The sequence below is a fragment of the Sapajus apella genome, unplaced genomic scaffold, assembly GCF_009761245.1.
Source record: "Sapajus apella isolate SASKATOON/1434 unplaced genomic scaffold, GSC_monkey_1.0 scaffold44, whole genome shotgun sequence".
NCBI classification, from domain to species: Eukaryota; Metazoa; Chordata; class Mammalia; order Primates; family Cebidae; genus Sapajus; species Sapajus apella.
This window is the reverse complement of record NW_022436984.1, coordinates 19,577,538-19,593,241: the sequence shown is the minus strand read 5'-3', so window position 1 is coordinate 19,593,241 and position 15,704 is coordinate 19,577,538. Positions and strand designations below refer to the sequence as shown.

At 45.9% G+C, this 15,704-nt stretch overlaps 1 protein-coding gene and 1 long non-coding RNA gene across 2 annotated transcripts in view; one reads left to right on the top strand and one right to left on the bottom strand.

Annotated features, from left to right (window-relative positions):
* Positions 1–1,107: 1,107 nt before the first annotated feature.
* The window catches only part of PRKCE (protein kinase C epsilon), a 535,093-nt gene continuing 520,496 nt past the window's right edge, over positions 1,108–15,704 (bottom strand). The window contains exon 15 of the mRNA XM_032239536.1: positions 1,108–4,376. Coding sequence (XP_032095427.1) covers positions 4,230–4,376 — 147 coding nt within the window. The 3' untranslated portion in view covers positions 1,108–4,229. The remainder of the gene's footprint in view (positions 4,377–15,704) is intronic.
* On the top strand, positions 4,373–12,002 carry LOC116524299. Its single transcript, XR_004257263.1, has 2 exons — positions 4,373–5,119; positions 11,199–12,002. It is a non-coding gene; the product is annotated as an uncharacterized LOC116524299 (long non-coding RNA).

Genomic DNA, 15,704 nt, shown 5'->3' with positions numbered 1-15,704 from the left:
CTGGCAACCACCATTCTACTCTCTGCCTCTGCGAGTTTAATATTTCTCCTAATTTTTAGGTTTATAATAAGACAGACAAGCTGGCGGGAAGGTTGCTTCTCCTTGGGCGGCCACTTACCTAGAAACAGCTGCCTGAAATCAGAGAGAAAACTATGTGCTAAACACATCCTTCTTGGAGTGGGTGTGGAAATTCATGCTTAGATCTCCAGGTGGGCAGGAGATGTTGCTGAGAGAAGAGGCCTTTCAGGCAGATACGCCAGTCATTGGAGGGCTTATAAAGAAGTGATTTTTGTGAGTCGAGAGGGTGACAAGGTAGGCCATTCCCTTACCTTAGGATAACAAATAGTAGAACTGCAATCATTTCTGTAACTTTTAAAGAACAGGGAGTTCTGGCCAATGGAAATTTCTGGTGTACTCAAGAGGGTACTTTTGAGTTTCAAACACTCTTGAAAAGTTTGTATTGGCGAAAAGAGGAGTCTCGCAGTACCAAGGCAACACGCTTGGAAGGGCAGAAAAGGAGCCCCAGAGTGAAGCAGGAGGGGCCTGCAGAGCCCAGGAGTTGGCAGGATGGGCGCAGACACAGGCTGCATGGGGGAGGTGGGCAAGAGCTAAGCATGGAGCCCTGCTGGCCAGTCTGTGCTCCAGGCCAGCCTGCAAGGAACTCTCACCCTGCGAGGACTCCCTGGACCCCAAAGGCCTGTAGTTCCGAGCATCAGGCCCAAAGCTGAGTCATGAGGAGGCCCAAATGGGCACTGGTTGCAAGGAGGTCCAGCATTTGCTTCTCTGGAAAGACAAAAATGCAGATGCTGCCCACTTTCCTGCCTGTCTCCCAGCACCCCAAGGCAGACAGGCAAGGCAGCTGAGAGCCATGTCCAGTCAGCACAGGTCCCCCTTACTCCCTCTGACAGCCCAGAAGCACAGAGGCAGGGGGAATGTGCAAATATGGTCATTTGCAGCTTTTGTGCATCTTCCAAGGAGAAAGGAAAGCTGAAACCAGATTTAGGTTTGGGAATTTTTGAATCTCTAATATATACATGGCAAAAAGCTTCATTAGTGCCGCTTTGCCACTCATAACGGAGATTAAAAATTCTTATTGGCACTGAGAAATAAGACTTAACGTCATTGTATTTATTAGGTTCTGAAACAATACACATTCACATCCTTTTGAATACAGTACATTTGGCACAATAATGTTTACAATGAAATAACACTAATGAATGGCAAGAGGTTAAAATTACATCCAGAAAGAAAAAAATGTACAAATAAAGCATCACAATACAAAAAAATTCCTAAAATTGAATACATTTTATAGTTAGCCAGAATTATTTTGCACATAATTTAAAAAGAGGTAATTTTTTAGCCTTCTTTTTTTTTTTTTTAAAGCAAGAACGCATTGTTTTCTCACCTTTGGAGGAGAAAAATTATGTTTCTACTTCACAAAGTCCATAATGAGAGAACACGGGAGAACAGCTATCCTTCATATATTTTTTGGCTTTTTTTTTTTTTTTGCACTCCATTTTTTTTTTTTTTAAGACAGAGAGCGAGAAAGAGAAAGGGGGTGGGCCTGGAAAGATTAGAAAAAACTGGCAGAAGTGTTAACAGTGTGTCTATTTTCAAACTCTTGTAAAAATGAAAATGGAACAATGATTACTGAAGGAACACACAAGGCTTTTTCTATAGACCTTCGCTAGATTGAAATCGGCCTGTGTGAAAACTTCACCAACCAGAGGCACCCCAGGTAGCCCAGCCGTGGGTGCTGAAAAGGGCCCTTTCTGGGACAGACAGACTGCCTGCCTACAGCTGCCAGGTGGAATGTATTATTTGACTTCCCAGCAAACTTGCCAGTCGCCCTATAGGAAAGGCCCAGTCCCCGCTGCCATGCAAACACCAGGCCCTTGGACAAGGCCATCTGGCATTGTGGTTAGAGCTTGCTTGGCTGTCCAAAGTTTATAATGGTAAAGAAAGCAGAAGAAAGAGCACAGTAGTTACACGTGAATATGATGGGCAGTATTGTCATGACTTCCTAAAAAAATGAGATGATGCCACCGTGAAGATGTTTCTGTGCTTCTACTCAACTCCAGAAGATAGTCTCTCCCCAGAATGTCAAGTTACCGAAGATAAATTAAATTAATCTAATGTTCTTCATCATTCACTGGTATGCCAAACACATGGATTGATATAATATTTAATATTTGCAATTATCATAAGAACAGATAATAATTACACCTGAGTTTTTAAAAAATAAAAACAAAAGAGAACTGAATGTCATCATTAGTAACAAAGGCTATGACCAGCCAGATGCAAATATGGACACAGACTCTCCATGGGCTCAAGAGAGTTACTGTCTGAGCTTTGAAACCACCATCAAACATGTTCCTTTCTCTCCCCCATCTCTATCAGGGTATAATAGAGCACGGGAGAACTGTATGTGAGATTTAATATAGCTTAATATATGTTTACATCTTTTAAAATAAACAAAATGAAATAAACAATACGAAGAATCCCCAACACACCCCCCACCCATCCCTTATAAAGGAATACACCTATCTCTCGGTAACTTGAACCAATACACTTACAGAGTATTGCACCTGGACATTATTATAATTATTCTGTCATAGACTAAAGTTTTATAATATGCCTGAACATGCAGCAGTTGATACCTCTATATTCAATGAATTAATTCCACAGGCCTTGCAGCAAACACTATATACAAAAATCTCAAATGTACAAAAGGCAAAAAGCTTCATTAGTGCCACTTTGCCACTCACAAGTATATATATTTAGGGGCAGCTGAGAAATCCACGTGCAACAGTTGGAATGGATTCCATTCCCTGCTAAATCGGTTCAGTAAATTAGGTAATCAAATGACCTCCAGGAATCATATACACAAAGCCACAGAGAACCCTTGGAAATGAAAGAATGTAACACTGTTAGCGTATCTACAGGAGGTAATGTCACATCCCTTAAATAGTGTCCACATGAGTTGCCATTGCATGTCACACGGAAACAAAACTGAGTACATCTTGCGACATTGTCAGTTTTCGAACAAGTTGCTCTTCAGTCTCCAGATACCCTTTGTATAACCCATGTTTAGCCTCATTCTGCTTATTCTGAAAGCAGATATTTCATATATAACTTTACATGTTTAATGTTTAAAACCACAACACAGTAGTACTACCATTTTGTATAAGTGCGCAAAAATAACACACTGCTGCAGAAAATAAATAGTGTTTATGCTAGGAACTTAGGATGAAACTGGAAAGAGAATTTGGGAGCTGAGCTTTGTTGGACCCCCAGGGTCCTGGCCATCGCTACGGTGGCCTCTGTGTCCAGGTAGAACTTGAATGATGAGGAATGCTACTTGCTGCCTTTTCTCTCCATTCATACACCCCCCATGTGTCACTCAGGCACTGACAGCATCCACCTTGGACGACCGGTTTCTCATTTTGTATTAGCCCTTTAATATCTACCTGTATTCAGACTGTAATTTATATCTTTTTGCCAATTAGAAAGTGGATTTGAAAATACATTTTTCAAATGTTAACAGAGTTCAAAACCCCATTTCTTTTTCCACAGAGAGGATTTCTTCCACAAGACGCAAACTTACATGACTTTGGCATGCTGAAAAGCCAACACCAAAGCAGGCAAAAGTTAGCCATTCCAGAGCAAACCAACCCAGCTGGCCGATCCTGCATCTCTGGTCTCCCTCCCTCAGAGGGCATGCCTCGAGGGCACCCTCCGTCATGCGTGCGGAGAAGCACCAGTCTCTTCTCCAGGACAGAAGGACAGGGACGGCAGGCTGGAGCGCAGGAGGGAAAAGAAGCAAGAGGGGTCAGGATCTGTGTTCAATGGCAGAGCCGGAGTCTTCTTGTTTGCTTCCTTTTTTTTTTATTTTTCTTTGCAGTAAAAGAACTGAAGTTGCTTCACTGCCAGGAGCCCCTGAGGAGTGGAACCAGGCTTTCCAACGGTCCAAACATGGCAGTGTATACAGCTAACTGCTGACCCAACGAGTCTGTATTACTGGTGAGACAAGAACCGAGAGAGCCTTCTTGTCACCAGGTGGGAGGGGGAGGTGGCCTGGGGCAAGGGAATGCAATAAATAGACAGTGGACATGGGGCTGGGGCTCCGGGGAGGAGAAGGAGTTCAAGACCTGCTGAGTCTCTGCAACACAGGAGTCCTCTCTGCACCCCTCCTTGCAGCACTGGCAAAGTCCAACTGCAGTGGCCTCTCAGGGCATCAGGTCTTCACCAAAGTAGGAGAAGCCTTTGAATTCCTCCTGGTTGATCTGCTTTACAATCGCTTCGTCCACAAGGGTGAGTACCGGCTCTTCCCGGGTAAAGTCTTGGTCAAAATTATTAACGTCTCTTTTGGTTTTCTGTGGGAAGAAAAGAGAAAGTGCTGAGTCGAGGCTGCCCTCCCTCCTGAGGGCCCCCCACGGGGAGTGGGCGCTGCACTGACCAGCCTGTCACCAAAGCAGGCCTCTAGCTACCAACAGACAGCAGACACAGGGCTGTTCCGATGAGGTAATGATGGATGGCCCCAGGACCGGGAGGTGACAAAGGAGGACAGGAAGAATGAGTCAAGGTGAGAAGGAAGAAGGGGTGAGAGAGTATGATGGAAAAGCAGGGAAGTGGGATTCCCACAGATGTGTGTGTGCACGTGTGTGTGTGTGTGTGTGTGTGTGTACGATGCAAACGTCCCATCTCACACCCCCTTCCAGCAACTGCTGTAACCTGGCTCCATTACGACTTCCCTCCCTGTGACCCAAGGAACAGACTTGAATCCCCTCCCAGAGGTCCTTCTTCCCCATAACCTGGCCACGTCTGCTCCACGTGACATCCTCTCTACAAGCCTGCCTTGATTTCCACTCACTCTCACCACAAACCCAATTTTGTGCTCCTGTGTTTTTTCAATTATTACACTCAGTGCATTGACTTGCCATGACGTTTTTATGCTTTCGTCTAGACCAAGAGCTTCTTAAAGGCAGAGACCTTGTCTTATTCAACCTTGGGTTCCTAGCAGTTCCCCAGCAATAAGTGTCTACTGAATGAAGTAAGTAAACTCACTACTGACTCCCCAGCTCTGAAGGACCCACACCTCTGGGTTCAAGTTCCCAAGGTACAACTGTGTGGCTTATGGTTCCGGGGCCGGGGGCGGGGAGGGGTGGAAGGCAGCAATCAATCAATCTACAAAATAATCCTGGTTTCTGGAGAAAATCAGGAAGTATCAATAATGCTCTCTGCCTTTAGGGGCTTAGAGTTGAATTCGGGGGCCAGTAGTCCCGTCTATAGAACACATTGCATTCGTTAGAAAAACTTCCATGGAGAAGTCAGGGATTGGGCTAAGACTTGAAGAATGAGTTACAATTGTACTGGTCGAAATGGGAGGGAGGCATCTTGGCAGGGAGAAGGATGGAACAAAGGCAGGGAACACGAAGACAAAAGAAGCCTACGCAGGGCAACGGGTTCACCAAGCTGCAGGGGCAGAGTCTGGCGTGGGGATGTTGAGAGTTAGGGCTGGAGTCCAATGGCAAAGGCCTTCAACAGTGGGTCCCCTCTCACAGCACAGAACATGATACCCAGAAGATTAAAGGCAGGGACTCCAGAAATACTTTTTTCAGACACTGATAAACTGGTATTACCCAGGATCAGTGACCTGGATGATGGAATAAATCTTGTGGAAAGATTCACATTATTATTTGTAGGAGAAATAATATTAATATACACTGTGCTCTGTGGAAACCAGTAACCTAAAGAAGTTAATAAGCAGTCCATGAAAAAAGGAGGTTTTGACACAAAGCTATGTTTTCTACCCTGCTCATGGAGATTCGCTATGCACACTGGCAAGTTAAAGTCTCTGAGAAATTCTAGAGTGAGGAAATCTGGTTTGCTTCGTTTAGGCTAGCCTTCCTCAAGCTTGACATAAAACTTCTTTTTCCTAAATAGTTGATGAACACCTCTCCTGAGAGCAGCTTCTGGAGAACACAGTTTGGGGAATGCTAGTTTACAGTTTACAAAGAATCTTTGCATTTATTCGCTCATTCGATCCTCAGAACAGGCAGGTAACATCCTGATCTTATAGATGAGGAAACTGTGGCTCAAAGAGGTGTGGTGACTTTCCCAGGGTCACTGGACTGGGTAAGAGCAGAGCCAGAACTCATGTCTGGGCTTCAGTGTGACGCCTTCCACAGTGGGTAAGGTCTGGAAATCTGGACACGGGAGAAACTGGAAGATATAACAAGAGTCAAGTTCAACCAGGAGACATTTAGGTAACACTGCTAGGCCAGAATAAATCGAGAAAGGTCTGCCAGTAGGCAAACATGGTGGGAGACACCTGTGGGTCTGGGAAGATAGTGGGTAACATGGGCCGAGTGAGCTGCACAAGGGACTGTTTTCAAATGGCCCCAGATTGAAATCAGAATCACAAACAGCACAGAGCAGGGACAAACTGACTTTTACCATCTTTCAGCACCACCATTCCTGCTGGTGTCTTCTCTCTAGGCTTGAGCTGCATAGGTCAGTAGGTCTCAGAGACCTTGGAAGAGGGAAAGGAGGACACACAGAAAACCCAAAGGATCCCCAGAAACAGAACCTGCAGCTGAAGGGTGTCCATGCTGCCCCTGAGATGGGAAGCTGAGTGGTTTGGTCACCTCTGCCAGCAGGACTGGCCCCTGGCAGGAGAGCCATCTGTTCTCCCTCTCCAGCGTGTACAGAACAAGAGGAAAAGGAGGGCCCTGCTTGAGAGGGACTCAGGGGAAACAACAAAGACCATCCCCACGGTGGCGCATTGACGTGGGAGGGTGGCGCCTGGGCAAAGGGTGTGGCACCACCTCTTCTGAAGATCTCTATGGAAGGGGGAGGGATTAACTGACTGGGGAGGGTTGCAGGTTATGAACCCTCTGTGCCTGGTGATGCGACAATTGGGGAAGCATTGGGTATCATCCCAGCAGGCAAGCCAGGGGCATCCACGCTGGGGGGAGCTGGAGCTGAAGGGGACAGTGGAGTAGGTGGCAGTAGGGAGAAAAAGAGAGTCAAGGGACAGGGCGAGAGGAATGCTCGGTTTGTAATGTCACTAAGGACAGGCCATGCTCAGATCTATGGTAGACTGGTATAATCCAGGCAGAGGGCTCGCTGTGCAAGGCGTGGAGGCAGGAGATGCCTTCACCATCTCTCCTAACTTGGCACTCACCACACTGAGGAGGCCCCCTCTTTTCAACTAATGTATTATATAGTGACCAGGATACTCCAGGTCTCAGAATCATTGTCAGGGCAGGAACACCTCCTTCCCAGCTCCCTCCCAGCTGGCTGCTAGTGAGAAGAACCTGTGTAGGAAGAACTTCAAAAAATCTGTAAGCTCTCTGGCACGGCCTCTCCCTATGGACCTGATTGTGTTTCACCTGTTGGTCATTAGTGTCTGTTAATCATGGAAACTGGTTTCATTTCTTGAGGTCAACTGAGCATAGTGGTAAAGCTAGATTCTACAGGATGTCTGAAGTTCATAATTGAGACATCTGAATTACAGGATCCTGAAATACAGGATGCTGCTGTGAACCAGGGAACCAGGTTCAGTCAATACAGCTAGTGGTGTCATTCCCCGAGGACCTTAGTTCCATGGTGGGCTAGCTTGGAGAGCCATTTAGCTCAGCTCTGAGATTCCTGAGGTCCCAGAATCATCTGTGGCATTTGAGAGAATATGCCATTCTTTATGATCTTTACAGATTTGGCTCACGCATCTCCGTATACAACTTGGCCCCTACGCTACTTTCCTTGGAGATGTTTTAGATGCATGTGAGTTACCCATTTCTAATTCAAATAACTATCCCCATTATGTGCAGTCTCTAACCGTTAACTTTAGAGGCTTGGGAGATTCCCACAGCAAACATCTCTAGGAAAACCCATCCCCTATTAATGGTATGTAGGCAGCACAGCATCCTCAAATTTGGAAAGAGTGGCAGAGCACATTCTTTGCTCACTGATTTTATTCTTAGAAAAGCTGCTACCTCCCTCAAAGAGCAGCCACAGGACTTGACTTAAAGGTTCTGAGGGGCAGGCTCTCAGAGACATTGTTTATCCTGGTCCATAGTTATCCCTGCCTAACCTAATGCCTGCATGTCAGGCTTCTGGCCCCCACTGCAGAGCCTGAGAGATGACAGTGATTCTAACTCTGCAGTCCTCTCCTAATCCATGAAGCCTTCCTTCAACCTTTGGCCCACACTTAGGGAAGGCTGCATAGAGCAGGAGAAAGATCACTGGCTGAACTCATGCTGGTGACATCCTTTCCTGGTTATTGATGCTGTGAAGTTAACCCCTTTAAGCCGTGGTCTTTTCATCTGTCACATGGGGGTGGTAACAGGCACACTATGAGTTGCCTTGAGGACTGAGTGAGATGCGATGTTGGGTTCCTTCTGCAGAAACTGGCATACAGAGGGCACTCGATAAATGATAGCACCCATCATGCCTTTGCATTGTAGCACCCGTGTGCCATGGGCATGCATCATGCACAGCTTGGTTGTTAACCAACACATTGCATGGGATCTGCCCATCAGTGAGTTTCCTAAAGGTAGGGGCTGAGTCTTACCTTCCTCTCTGTGCCTCCAAATCCTGAACCAGGGCTCAGCGGGGGCCTGTCTGCATATCCTAGTGCTTCCTCCAGCAATTGAGATGCTTCCATTGTATATTACTGCTTTTGGGTTCTAAAGTCCTGAGTTCTTTCAGTCACCTGCTTCTGAGGCCCTTCAGGAGCTTATCCTTGCCTCCGCCCCCAGCTTTATCTCCCTGGCACTGCCCAACTGTGGGGCTTCCTCCTGCCTCCAGCCTTGCATAGCTAGCCTTCTACCTGGAACGCCCTCCCCCATACCTGCCTCCTGCCCCTCATCCACTCAATTTCCCCACCTCCGTGTACATGCCCTTCCTTCAGGAACCCTCTTTGTCCCGCCAAGGCGACTTGAGCAAAGCTTCTTGTGGGTGCCCTCACCATCTCTCCTAACTTAGCACTCACCACACTGGGGAGCCCTCTTCTTTCCAACTAATCTATGAGCACCTTGTAGGCAGAGACTGGGTTGAACTCACCAGTCTATCCCCAGCCTAGCACAATGCCTGGCACATACTGCACACTCCATAGATATCTGCTGGAAAAAATAAGAAATGCACTTCTCTTGCTGCTACTTTATCTAGAGCCAGTAATGTGATCTGGATTCAGGGCCAGGGGTTGCTGTCCTGTCAGGGGGTGTTTTGATTTTGGGAAGTGGAGGCCGGGAGCGGGGGAGATGGCTGCAGTCTGATTCATGAAGGGCCTGGAGCCAGGCATCCCGACTACCACTAAGCCAATGGGGCCTGCAAAACAGGTAGGCTTACGCCCAATTAATGACATTTCTTCTCCCGGGACTTGGGGCGCTAGAGTTCTCTAATTGCTGACACAAGACAGAAACAGAAACAGGTCTGTCCAGGGTTTGGGAAAACTCCATCAAGACAGACATGTTTAGGAACGTGGTAGGGATGCCCCTGACCCTTGTAGTTGGCGTCAGGGGAAAACAACATTCCCAGTTCCTCTGGCATCGTTTCAGAAATAAGGTCTTGAATTTGAGAAATCTGGGATGGACTCTGGGGGATGGGCACATTTTTGGTGTCTGTAGCAGGGGAGCAAGGTGGAACTGAAGGAAGTAAAGTTTCAGGTCACTCCAGATCCCCCTCAGAGACTGGGCCTGCCTTAGAGCTCAGGCCGCTCCAAGGCCTGGTGGTATTGGGAGCCCAGGACAGAGGTGGGCAGGCAGCGTCAAGGCTTACTTCCTGTCTGACCAGCACAATCTCTCACATCCCTCACTGTGCTGAAGTCACAAACTCCAGTTTTCCGAGGAGTCAGCAGCGTCTGCTTCTGTCTTCATCTGATTCCCAGGAGGTCAACAGATGACTTTGGTTTAAAGCTCTGTGGAAACTCCCTGATCTTATAGGCTGGGGAATGGGGCTGACTTTCATGTGGCTGCCTTGCTGGTCCCTGCCTTCCCCCTTATCTCTGCTTGGTGTGACAGCAACAGCACAAGCAGCATAGTAACCCCAAGCCAGAGGTCCTCTGCCTCATGGGGTGTGACCTGAAGTGAGACACGCCGTCTCTGCATTTGGTCTCCCAAATGCCAGCATCCTTCCAGGTCCCACATGAGGCTCCTTCTTATGACTTCCCTAACTCCAGTCTCATTCCACCCTGCTCTCCCCCCAGTTCCTGTGGCACTGCCTGGATCATGCATTTAGCCCTTTTGCTATTATATGTGTGTCACAGTCCCCATCGGAGCCCTCAAGGGAGGGCACACAGTAGACACTTAACGTTCACTGGCTGGAAATAATTTTTGTCACTCTAACAGCCAAACCCCAAGTCCATCCTAGCTTTGAAATGTCCATATTCTTATCTAAGCTCCACTTGTCTCTTTAAAATATTCCAAAAGCAAAAGAATTTAAATAATTAGAATGCTTCCTCAACATGAGATAGATTCTCGCATAGATGCACATATTCTTTATAGCCATGCATTTGAATGAACAGAATATATGTGTATATGTTTATACACGCCTGCTGATGTGTGACGTTAAATGAAATATGGAAGGTATCACTGCATAGTGCCCTGCCTGGCAAAAATGAGGATTTAACTCTCAAGTTAAAAATTTCTCTAAACATAATCATCCGTCATCCCTTTTTCCTCTTTATAATTTTGTTAACCAAGAAATGTTCATACTTTTGGATTTTCTTTCTAGTAAACAGTTCAAAACATCCTATTTTTAGTAGAGACGGGGTTTTTCCATGTTGGTCAGGCTGGTCTCCAACTCCCAACCTCAGGTGATCTGCCCACTGCGGCCTCCTAAAGTGCTGGGATTACAGGCATGAGCCACCGCGCCGGCCATTTTATTTTTAACTCTATCTCCTCTTTAGAAGGTGGTAGCCAGAGGTGACTGCTTGGTTCCTGCCTCTGCAGTCTGAACAGTGCCAAGTGCAGTGGTGTTACCTTCTACTTGGCATGAACCGTTAAATTACATTAAGGTTGTGTGAGATAGTATCAATGTTTTATCATTTCCTAAGTAGCTGTGAGAAAACATTGACACTATCTTAGTTGTATCAATCCAACTTTACCCTATTACGAGTTGAATTGTGTCTCCCAGAAAAGATATGTGAAGTCTTAACCCCCAGCACCACAGAATGTGATCTTATTTGGAATAAGTTCTTTGCAGATGTAATCAAACGAGAATGAGGTCATCAGGGTGGGCCCTGATCCAGTATAACTGGTGTCCTTGTAAGACGGGAAATTGGACACGGAGACAGACACGCACAGAGGGGAGACTGTGTGAAGAGACACAGGGACACGTGTGTGAAGACTGAAGCTGTGCTGCACGAGCCGATGAATGTCTGCGGCTACCAGAAGCTGAAAGAGGCACGGGAAGATTCTTCTGCAGGTTTCAGAGGGAGCAAGGCCCTGCCAACACCTTGGTTTTAGATTTCTAGCCTCAAACCGTGAGATAACACCTTGTTATCTTCTTGTCATTTCTGTTGTTCTAAGCCACCCCCAGGTTTTGGTACTTTGTTACAGTAGCCCTGGGCAACTAATACAAACTCCAATCTTATTTTTCTGAAATTGATAAAAATTTTTCTTTAAAAAGTAGATAAAGTAGAGAGATGAAATCTCACTGTATTGCCCTGGTTGGTCTTGAACTCCTGGGTTCAAGCGGTCCTCCCACTTCGACCTTCCAAACTGCTGGGATCACAGGGGTGAGCCACCATACCCAGCCTGAAATTGGTTTTTAAAATCCAAACATCATCCTTTACACTTAACCTTGATTTCTTATTTTGGAGCATATTTCTAGCCTGTCAAGAGCACCATGATTCTGCAACGTACCTCTGAATTTCAGTGTGTTTACCTAGGAAGTAGAGATAACAAACACGCCTAGCTTTCTGAGGGTTATAGGTAAAGTCTAAAATACAATGCAAATGCTATTCTAATTCTATCATCCATCTTATCTACTCTATCTTCCAGCTCTATGTCAACCCAGACTTTGATTGGCATGCCTCCAATCTCTCTATGGGGACACTTATACAAATATTATTTAGGACAGGATCAGGCTCAGAGCTCTTTGACCTGGCCCCTGAAACAGCCCTCTCACAAAGTCGACATCGAGTTCCACCAGCATTCTTTGGGGTGCGGTTGTTAAATTCATTGAGAAGCAACCAGCCATGGTCACTGTTTCATTTTGCTCAGTTGCTTTGCTGGAATAAAGATATAAATGCCTGGGTATTTCTCTGCTGGAAATGAAGTTAATTGCTCCAAGTGGTTACTGCTGCCCCCTGCATGTCCACAAACTATCGTCTCATTAAGAACATCTAGAAACTTGCTTTCATCATAACCATTTCAAAGTGCCCTAAGTCCACATTTTCCCAGTTTCTGAATACTTGGGAGACTGTTTGCTTTTCTCTTGTCACTTGGTATCACTCCTCTATCCCATCATTTTCAATTTACCAAACAGTAGGCAGAGCAGGTTCTTCAGCAACCTGGAATGTAATTCACCTGGGCCTACACTGGAGTCACCGGGGGGAGCTTCAACCCACTGAGATGTTGGTCCCACTCTAGGGATTCTGTTTAATTGCTTTGGGATCTGGTCTGGGCATGGAATAGTAAGGCTCCCCAGGTGAGCTTTATTAAATGTCATTTGCCTGTCTTGGGTTTCAGTTTCCTCTTAGTGGTTTTCACCCTCATCTTTGTACTTGGAAGCTATTTCTCTTTGGGGAAAAGTTGGAGGCAAAATAACAAGACTGCTTTTTGCCATTTTTTAACACAGTGGTTCTCAATCCTGGCTGTGCATTAAAAACAAACACAGCTGTTTAGACACCTGAGCATCGTCCTAGGCCTGACACATTGGAATCTCTAGGCGGTGAGTTTTTAAAGCTCCATAAGTGGTTCTGATGGGCAGCCTGGTGGAGCCCCTCCATGCAAAGGCCGTGGATCTCTTTCTTTCTTCTTTTAACAATTTCAAAAGGCTATTTTCCCTTGTTGTCCAAAGGCCTGTTTAGGAGCCTAAGACCATTCTAGATTTGGCCTCCTCTAATACATAGCAAGTTCATGCTATACACTGGCTGTCCTTAGCTTCATGGCTTCTTTATCTATTTTATATTGGTCTTTATAAAATCGGGACATCTGAGAACTCTCGTTCAATCAGCCTGGTTTCTCTGAATGCCCATCTGTGAGAGGTAGCTTGGTGGCTTACCTTCACGCTCTGCAGCCAGACTGCCTGAATTCCATGCCTGCTTCTCCAGGTACTAACCTTCGTGGCCTTGGGCAAATTATGCAATCTCTGTGCCGCCATTTTCTCATTCATAAAATGGGGACATTAGTAGTCCTCCCCATGTATTTGTTACAAGGATTATATGAAAGAATACGATCAAGTGGCGAGAACAGTAGATGGCATTGAGTCGTTATTTTGCATTGTTTCTTCCTCCATATATCACAACTGTATGGCCAGAACAAATAGAATTATCTTTGGGATGATCCTGGAGAGAACTTTCTATTTGGTCTTAGTTCACGGAATCATCATTGTTTCACCTGAGCCACCCGTGTGCCTTTATCTCCCACGCACATGAAATCTAGAACCAATCAGTTTTCACGGGAGGCAAAGAGCCAAATATGTGACCCACCCAAAAGAACATTCCTGATTCTTTTTTGCCTTCCTATGCTGTTTTTTCTCTCCTCCTTTTCACTGACAGTACATTCATAATAAATACTTTATATATACTGGTGGGCCATCTTTAAGCTTTCGGGAATAAGATAAAAGGAAGGAAGAAAGAAGATGGATTTTGCTTTTAGCACTGCTGGCTAAAATTGCAAGCTGTAACATCCTAGCTCAGCTGGGTGTGGTGGTTCATGCCTGGAATATCAGCACTCCTGGAGGACGAGGCAGGTGGAGAGCTTGAGCCCAGGAGTTTGAGACCAGCCTGGGCCACATAGGGAGACCCTGTCTCTACAAAAAAAAAAAAAAATACAAAAATTAGCCAGATATGGTGGCATGTGCCTGTAGTCCCAGCTACTTGGGAGGCTGAGGTGTGAGATTGGCTTGAATCCAGGAGGTGGAGGCTGCAAGTGAGCCAAGATCATATCGCTGCACTGCAGTCTGGGTGACAGTGCCAGATCTTGTCTCAAAAAAAAAGAAAAAGCATCGTCTTTCCTTGTCTCTATAATGCATGGGACATGTGTGTGCCTTTGTATGGGTGTCTGTGTGTGCTGTGTGTGTGCACAAAGTCCCATGGCATGGGGAAGCTGGGTCACACCGGGAACTGAGGAGCCCAGCAAGCTGAGGGCTGCATGGCTCGTCAGCCAATGCCGCCTGTTGGGGACACAGACCCAGAAGTCCCAAGTCTTTGGAGTTGCCACAAAATGCCCCAATCTACATTTTCACTTAAATCTCTTACTTTTTAAATATCGCCTACTAATTCGATTAAAAAAAGTTATCTCCTGGCTGAATGGGTCTCATAATCGTCCAGTTTGTGACCCTTACATTATTTAAAAGGTTGTTGCTTCTACCTTTTAAGGGAGAAGAAAATGAAGACCCACTTGCTTTTTAAGCACAGAGGCACAAATGGCAGTTAAAAAGGGAAGCCACTTGGTCCACCATTTCCAAGCCCGATGGAGAGGGTTCTGGCAGCTAGGTGAACCCTGTAGCCAGAGGCAGGAGCCGCCCAAGCCTCAGGCCGGGCCTCGCAGGACTCTTCCCCACAATCTGGCTGGTTTTCTCGCTAAACAACTTCTGGGGGAAAACTGCTTCACTTCTTTGGAGGCAGTCAGTACACCGCTAGGCGTGCTGAACAATCAACCACAGCTGAACTTTATCAGGTCCGCTGCTTGATGGAATTCAACTATTTCCCCTCTTCCTCCAGTCTCATAGTTTGCTAAACTATAAAAAATATATATATATTTTTACAAATTCCATTTGAGGAGTTACTTTGGGAAAAAATAATACTCTACTTCAGGTGTTAGCTAATGGCAAACCTCCTCCCCTACACCCAGCGAACAGATCAGAAGAGTTTGCCTGGGAATTAGCTGGGGTCTGCTGACACAGCCTTCAGGGATTGCCATCACAGAGGCAGGCAGGTGTCCCTGTTATAAAGACGTTGCCACCAAACTTCTAACATGTATTATGAGACTTTGAAACAAAACAGGCAACTACCCAAAGGTTCCTTTGGAAGGCAGTGCCAATTCAGAAACCTACAGAAGAAAGGGAGGGTCTAGGACACAGCCCCTTTGTGGCTCTTGCTTCTGCAAAACTGGGGAACATGTTCCTCATCGGCTATTGGTAAAGTGAGAAACGTATCAAGAAAACTTTCAATGCTGCTTCTTATGTCTAAATTGCACATTTCAATCATTTGAGGCAAAAGTAAAGAATATAAAGTAAGCTTCTTAAACAGAGTTTCCACCCCTGGAGCAAGGGTTGCCAATTTTTTTTTCTGTCAAAGGCCAGGCAGTACATATTTTAGATGTGGTGAGCCGTACGGTTCCTGTCGTAACCATTCCACTCTGCCATTGTAGGCCAAAAGCAGCATGAACCTATGTAAATGAATGATCATGGCTGTGTTCCAATAAAACTTGACGGCCACTGATGTTTGAATTTCATACAATGTTCATGTGTCATGAAATAGTATTCTTCAACCATTTTAAAAAAGGTTGAAACCATTCTTATTCTAGGGC